The sequence below is a fragment of the Eublepharis macularius genome, chromosome 2 (assembly GCF_028583425.1).
Source record: "Eublepharis macularius isolate TG4126 chromosome 2, MPM_Emac_v1.0, whole genome shotgun sequence".
In the NCBI taxonomy this organism is placed as follows: Eukaryota; Metazoa; Chordata; class Lepidosauria; order Squamata; family Eublepharidae; genus Eublepharis; species Eublepharis macularius.
In genome coordinates this window covers 202,168,311-202,176,240 of record NC_072791.1, presented here as the reverse complement: position 1 = coordinate 202,176,240, position 7,930 = coordinate 202,168,311, and the positions used below count along the sequence as shown (strand labels likewise).

General features: G+C 48.2%; 1 protein-coding gene across 1 annotated transcript; it reads left to right on the top strand.

Moving 5' to 3' along the window:
• EVX2 (even-skipped homeobox 2) lies at positions 1 to 4,058 on the top strand. The gene is made up of 3 exons (XM_054969857.1): positions 1 to 427; positions 1,719 to 1,969; positions 3,390 to 4,058. Exons 1-3 carry the CDS (start codon positions 1 to 3, stop codon positions 4,056 to 4,058), a joined length of 1,347 nt encoding a protein of 448 aa, XP_054825832.1.
• The last annotated feature ends 3,872 nt before the right edge of the window (positions 4,059 to 7,930 follow it).

Sequence of the window (7,930 nt, the reverse complement as noted above, 5' to 3'; positions counted from 1 at the left end):
ATGATGGAAAGAATACGAAAGGAGATGCTCCTGATGGAAAGGGGGCTGCACAGCCCGACGGCCGGCAAGAGGCTGGCCAACCTGTCCGACGCGGCGGGCAACGCCGTGCTGGAGGCCCTGGAGAACTCGCCCCACGGCGGCCGCCTCAGCCCTCGGCTGGCCTCGGCCTCCCTGCACGGCGCCCTCGGGGACCTCCCCGGCAAAGGCAAGTTCGAGATCGACACTTTGTTCAACCTGCAGCAGCACCCGAGCGGCGAGGGCGCTGCGGGCCCGGAGCTGCCTCCGGCCGAGAGCAGGAAGAAAATCGGCCACTACTCCGAAGTTGCCCCGGAGGCCGACATGAGCAGCGACGTGGAGGTGGGCTGCTCGGCGCTGCGCTCCCCCGGCGGCCTGCAGTCCTCGCAGCTGAAGGAAAACAACGGCGGCGGCAACAAAGGTAAGGCGCGCTAGTTCTCCTGCTCCGCTTCCCGGGGCGAGAACTTGGCGGGCCAGCGGGGGCTTTGGAGGCGGGGAGCAAGCCTAAGCAGGTCTACCGGAAAGTAAGCCCTATTTGATTCAGAGGGGCTTAATCCGAGGGAAAGGTTCTTAGGAGCGCAGCCGCGGCGCCTTCGGTGCCAAAGCTTGCGGGGAAATACCTTGGCCCTTTCTGGGATGCGGGCGCCAGGCAGCAGACCCAGGGCCGGAGCGGGGTCGCACTGTGAGGTGTGTGGGCGCCTGGAAATCCCGGTTGCGGGTCTGCTGTGCTCTTTATCCGCCCTTGTCCAAAGCAGGACCCCCCTGCAACTCAGGACAGGACTTCACTGGAGTATTTGTACATACCAGAGAGGGGATCTGCGGTATCCGAGGAGCTCTTTTAGGGGATTCATTGCTTTGTATTTGTCGATTCAAGCCTCATTTCTCCAGCTTGATTTTTTTTCTCCTAGTTTATTTTTCTATCAGAAGTATATAGACAGGCGCAGTTCGGGACAAGACATTTAGAAAAGAGCATCTTCCGGGGAGCAGTTATAGGGGGCTTCCAGACAAAACATGTCTGGATGTTTCTGTCCCCCTAGGGAAATTTTTTCCTTTCAGTTTGCTAGTTTTACAAAAAAAGAACTATCCGGGTTTTTTTTAAGGGGGGGGGATCCCTAACTTCTTCCTTCCTTCCTTTCCATTTTTTACTCTTAAAATTATTCATTTAATTTTGAACTTTTTTTTTAGAAAACCCAGAGTGGGAACATATCTGGTTTAAGGCTGCTTCCAAAATAATAACTCAGAGGAGATTTCCCCCTCCTGTGCCATGGCATTTGCTTTTTAAATTTTTTTACCAAAGGTATCCTAGGAGACAATTAATTTACAGGCCAAGTCTTTCCGTTTAGGACTTCTGTTTTGCGTCTCTGATATATAAGGGGGGCAAGAACCCGTACCCAGGAGTTAGGACTGGAGTCAGAAATTGCTTTGTATTCGGCTTTACAAAAGGCGTTTCAAACTTTTCTCCGGGTGAATTGAATGGCTAAGATAGAAAGGAGACGATTTTTTAAACGAAAACGTCTGATTTCGATAGGATCCTTCGGTTATGAAGCCATTCTTTTTCGGCGCAGAAAACAAACTTTTATTGATTCGATTAACGGCGGCAATCCGTATCCCTGACAGTCAGTATTAATTACCAGAGGGCCCGGATTACAAACGGTGCCGGCACCTCTGCCCGAGACTAAACCTCGGCTTTGTTGCTCTTTTAGGTTACTCGGAAAACAGCTCCACGCCCAGCACCACCACCTCGTCCTCGGGTTCGAGCCTCAGCAGCCTGCACAGCGGGAGCGCCTTGGGGAGCTCGGCCTCCGGAGCGGATCAAGTCAGGAGGTACCGCACCGCCTTCACCCGGGAGCAGATAGCCAGGCTGGAAAAGGAGTTCTACCGGGAGAACTATGTGTCTCGGCCCAGGAGGTGCGAGCTGGCCGCTGCGCTCAACCTGCCCGAGACCACCATTAAGGTATTGGGAAGACGAGGCAGAGGGATTGGGGGGCGGGTTGCAAGAGGCCCGGAGCCAGTTCGGGGCCTGGGCGAGTCTTTTGGGTTCTTCAGTCACCCGAGCGCGGCCCAGTTCCAGTGGCGCCCGGGTGACAGGCAAGGCACAGTAGTTTTCGCCCCTGCTTCCCCAGGGTAGCAAAATAAGGCTAATGATAGCATCACAATACGGCAGACAAACGATTCCGAGAATCGCGCCGTCGCCTTTAGACTGATAGGCTATTTTAAGTCTGCAGCAGCCTTCCCTTTCGTTCTCTTTCTCTCTTTTTCCTCGGCTTACTTTTATTGTTTTGCTCAGTTTCAGAGAGAGAGATTGAGAGAAGAGAGAAGGTGGCGCGCATATTAACGCAATTTAATAAAACAACGCAAAACGCTAGCGGAATTGGATAAGGAATTGATTCGTTTTGGAATGAATTGGAAGTATATTCTTTCTCGGGTTGCTTTCCTTTTTATTCGTTTTTTTCCCCTACGGAACGTTTTTCTACCGTGGCAGGCAGCGCAAGCGAGAAGGCCTCTTCTAGCTCCCTAAAGATGGAAGGCTGCCGAAAACAAGCCGGGGGAAGAATCAAAGCCACCCACTTTTTGTAGTTCTAAAAGCCTATCTGGTTTTAAAGGGTACAAAACAACATGGATGAGTTCAGGAATAAATTGCTTTGTAAAGGGATTTTTAAAAAAATTCCGGCGGGACAGTATGTTGCAGGATAAATGGGAAGGAGCGGAAACGTAAGCCATATTGCTGTTTCTCCGCGGCTGAGATCCATAGCCCTTAAAATGAGGGGTTGTAGCTCTCCAAATGATCCGCGCAAGAATTTGGCACTGATGTGCTTTAGCAACCAGATGGGCAGTGAGGAAGTTGATTTCAGCGGGGCTTAATGCGCAAAAAGAACGGTTTCCACTTCGTGCTTTTGTAAATGGTGTTGCAGCTATGCAACTTGTGCTCCGTTATTCCTTTCCGGTGTCTGTGTGTCTGGAAGGGGGGAGGGAACCTTCGTAACAATTAGGAACCTAGAACAAGAACGTCGGAGAAACAAATACTATCTGACGATTCCGGTACAAGCTGTGGGGAGTTAGAAGCAGACAAAAGGTGGGTTTTGTGCCTAAAAGTCGTGTGGAAAGACCGCCAGGATGCTTCTCGGAAGCTTTCCTAGCGCTAATTCTGTGCTCTAGCGGCAAGAGCAAATCTTGGTGCCCAGCCGGTGGACTTTTGGGTCTGGAGGGACCCAATCGGAGGTGAGCTCCTGCCGGACATTTGGGCCCAGTAGGCTGGGGGTGGAGGGTCGCCTCGCTACTCCTGCTGCTTTTGCCGCGCTGCTGTGTAAAATCCCCCACCCTGCTCTGTTGCCCCTTCGTCTACCCACCGCGCTCCTCTTGCTCTCCACCTTCAGGTGTGGTTCCAGAACCGACGCATGAAGGACAAGCGGCAAAGGCTGGCCATGTCGTGGCCCCACCCGGCGGACCCCAGCTTCTACACCTACATGATGACCCACGCGGCGGCCACGGGGAGCCTACCTTACCCCTTCCATTCCCACGTGCCTCTGCACTACTACCCGCACGTCGGGGTGACTGCGGCGGCCGCGGCAGCAGCAGCTTCTGGGGCGGCCGCCTCCCCTTTCGCCACCTCCATCCGCCCTCTGGACACCTTCCGCGCCCTATCGCACCCCTATTCCCGCCCGGAGCTGCTGTGCAGCTTCAGGCACCCGGGCCTCTACCAGTCGCCCGCCGCCGCGGCTGCCGCGGGTCTGAACAGCAGCGCCGCGGCTTCCGCGGCAGCCGCAGCGGCTGCGGCCGCGGCTGCCGCGGCTTCTTCGGCCCCGCCCACCGGCCCCGCCCCTTGCTCCTGCCTCAGCTGCCACAGCAGCCAATCAGCGGCGGCGGCCGCGGCGGCCCTGGGATCGCGGGCTGCCGGCTCGGATTTCACCTGCACTGCTGCGGGAGCGGCAGCTGCGGCCTCGCAGCGCTCCGAAAGCGGCTTTTTGCCTTACTCGGCGGCGGTGCTCAGCAAGACGGCCGTGGCCTCCCCAGACCAGCGGGAGGAGGCGCCCTTGACCAGATAACTAGCCAGCCCGGCGGCCCAGCGGGGTGGCCGAGGCAGGAGCCAAGCATTTTGTAAAGGGGGGGCGGGGAGGAGGGTGTGTGTGTGTGCGGAAGAGGATTTACACTGGAGCTCTAGCAACCTTTTTTTAATTATTAAGCTTTGTTATTGCAATGACCCTGGTTTAATATGGAAGCAAAAAAGGGCGGCTGCTAATCAGAATGCTTGAAAGCGGGCATGGGGAGCAGCCCCAGTGGAGGGACCAAATATCCATTTTTATACATCTCCCCCCTCCCCAATATTGAGCGGAACCAAGAGAAGGTTTCCAGGCACTCTATACTTGAATGCCTGCGTTGCTCCCCCTGTTGGCGACCCTGGGAACTGGCTGAGCGTCTCTGAGCCTCTAGTTTAATTTTGTGTTTTCAAGGTAGCCGATTTTAAAAAAATGGGTACTTTAAAAGCAAAATAAATTAACATGTACGCCTGCTGAATGGAACTTTCGTTATGTTGAAGCAAACAATCCCCGAAGGTGTTAGTATGCAAAGAAAGGGGTGTTTTGCACCAAGGGGAAAATGCGATTCTTCGGACAGTTTCAGCTCAGTCCTGGCCTATTGAACTGGAAACGACCAGCGAACTTTTTGCAGGGGACGCCCATAGAGGGGTAACCTAAGGAGGCTGCCGGGCTAGGCTGGTGAAAGAAAAACAAGCCTAAGGCAGGCGGTTAGCGAGTCTAGATAGGGAGAGGCTCATTTGGGGTTTCTTGGGGGGGGCGGTGTTATTTTTTAAAATAATGCCTCATGCTTTCTGACGACCATAGTCCACGCTATCTGGGAAATACTTGAAACTTTCTAGGCATGTGACTCATTGTTCTGAATTACTAACTTTCGGATACTTTCCTTTTGTTTTTTTAAGTTTGAGTTAGTTTTTCACTTTTTTTTCTAAAGGAAAGAGGAAATAATGAGTCTGGGTTTTATTTTCTCCCACGCCTTTGCCCCTGGAAAAGCCACCAGCGGGTAGGAGAGCTCAACCCCCCTAAGACCGGAGGGACTTCCGCGAACTTGAAGCAAGGCGCAACCCAAACCACCGGTGTTACAGCCGTGTCAATTCTGATGCTAATAATGTGTAGATTATGACGAAAATTGCCAATCATGTTCTCTGATGGACCTCCTTTGAATGTGGGATGGGGGGGGAGAGTTCCCCGCACGGAGACCTGCTGTCAAGTACTAACAACCCGCTAAGGGAAGTCATTAGAAGAGACAGATAAGAGACTCGGTACATAAAACATTGTTCTTGGTGCAAAGAATGTATGTTATTTAATGTTATCTCTGGTACCTTGGAAGTGATTTTGCACAAGAAAGCCACGGTTCTTATCATCTCAATTGCCAATTTTCATTTTGGTAACTTGGACGCTCCGGGTAGACTTTTCCCCCCCTCTGTTCAAGTTGATATTCCACCAATGTGAAAAGCCTCATTAAATCAAACTCGGAGATTTCCATAATACTCCCTACAGAGCTACTTCGCTCTTCACATAATGAGATTTTTTCTGAAGAGTTGAAGCCTTCGAATAACTAGCTATTGCTTATTTAGGCCCTGGGTATAAGGTGAGAAGGCCATCCGTTCTCTCTGATTTATATATATTTCAAATAAGTGTCCAAAATTCTTCTGTTTTTAAGACACTGGATTCTTTTGGTTTTGTTTTGCCCCCCCCCCCCCGCCCCAGGTTCTGATAATAGCCTTTTAGGAAATGATTTTTAAAGTCTGTACTGTTTTGTTCAGTGAACATAAACTAGATTTGGGGGGGGGGGTCAAAGGATGGAGACAGAGTGGTTGAATGGAGGTAGGACAGGAATAGTGGGGGACAGCACCGCTAGAAGATGCTGAAAGCAGTGAAAGGTGGTGAAAGGCTCAGGAGATCTTGACAAGAACCGTCGATAGTATATTTAGAGAACTTTAAACTAATGACCTAACTGGCAAAAAAAAATTATCATTTTTGTAAGAGTAAGTAACCAGACTACTTATGTATTAAAAAAGAAAAAATATACCAGCTGTTGTCTACTGAGTTTATATTTAAATTTTTATTAATATATAATTTAATGCTAACTGAAAAAAATAGACCAAAACGTGGGATTCTTTGACCAGCTTTACCTTTTTCGATTTTTCGAACTCATTTGCCATGGTCCCCTTTATTGGATGTAAAGATAATTTTGGCAATAATGTTTACATTTTTTCCAAACTATAAATATAAATATAAATATATATATATATAGCTTAGAAATGATCGATGAGGTTGCTGGTTGGGGGAAAAAGAATAAAATGAATTAAAATCGTTTTATGTTTGGTCCGTTGGACCTGGTTATTATCCGAAAACTGTAAATAAAGTCGTGCTTCAGATAGTGCTAGCTGTACGGAACTCCCTGTAAAAATATTTCACAAATGTGCAATAACAACAAAGCTTTGTATATGACGTTATTTATTGTGTTTGGTCATGTAAAATAAATGGTATTTAAATCCAAAGCAACCAGATTTGGTTGAGACCCTGCTAATAATTGCGTGAGGATGCTTGGTTTTTGTTTTGTCAATTCAGGCTTATGAACATTTCTTAGAATAACCTCTTTACGCTGGTCCTTCATACACAGATCAGATGGATTAATTCATATTAATCCGAATTTTTTAAACACTGCAAATGCAAAGCGTTTATCAAATTTATAGCAGACGGGCAGTAAGTCCAAACATTGGTTTAACTTTAATTGGCTGGCCCGACAGATGAGTGTTTACAAATACTACGTGCATATTATGGAAGGAGGAAAATAGTCAACAGACATTAATTTGCCCCTATTTTACATGTATGTGACTATTTTAGGGCTTTCTCCATCTTCTATGTAAATACTAATCTTAATTCATTCTGGCAAAAGGGCGCGTTTGATCTTGTGCCATGAAGACTCTTAAGTAATGTTTTGCTTTTCAAAACAGAATAGAAATACGGGGGGGGGGTTCTTTTCTGTTTATTAAACAGAATGTTGTTGAAGATATTTCTCGAAAATCTTGTGGATAGGACAAACAAATTTGAATCAATCTTCTTTCCTTCTTCCTTTCCTTCCTTCCCTTCCTCTCCCCCCTTTCTTTTTCTTTCCTTCCATTTCCCCCTTTTTCTTTCTTTCACCGTAAGATCAATATTTCGATGGGGAAAATGTGACAGTCAATGGGGGTGAACCAAACACTCTCTTTCTATTCGATTTTTGTTGTTGCTGTTAAGCCCAAGATGTCCCTTGCACGAAATTCGCCTTTACCAACTGCTCACCCTGGCATTAATTACAACGACGCGGAAACTACAGGGAATACAAAGGCTGCTATCACAAGCCATTTTGGCCCTGTAATTTACCATTATTATTGCATTAGCTCTAAATGATACAAGCTGATACTGTCTTTAATTGCAGTTTGGTTAAATATATACTGGAGTGTTCCCAGGGGTTCTTTGTTAGATAAGCCACACACGCCCCCACTCTCTCTTGCTCCCTGAACACCCCCATTAAAGAAATACGATTATAGCAGCACATTTGGAGCGGTGATGTATCGCCCTGCTTTTCCGTGCTCTTTGCTAACGTGGGGGTTGTAACCCTTAAAAACAAAAGCATTGAGATAGATGGGGCAGCTAACAGGAAAAGACAGTGGCCCCCAAACCCCTGTCCAAAGAACGGCATCTATTCTATTCTCCCCCCACTCCCGTTGTCTCCAGCGTGCAGAAGAATGAGAAAAAAAATAATTCATCATAAAACGTAAGAAGACTGTCTGTCATCACCCCTGAATTGTTTTTGACAAGAAAATAAATCTGTAGGTTGTTTAATATATTTTATATTTTCTTTATTTCGGCGCTAATAGAAAAACCAAATTAAATGT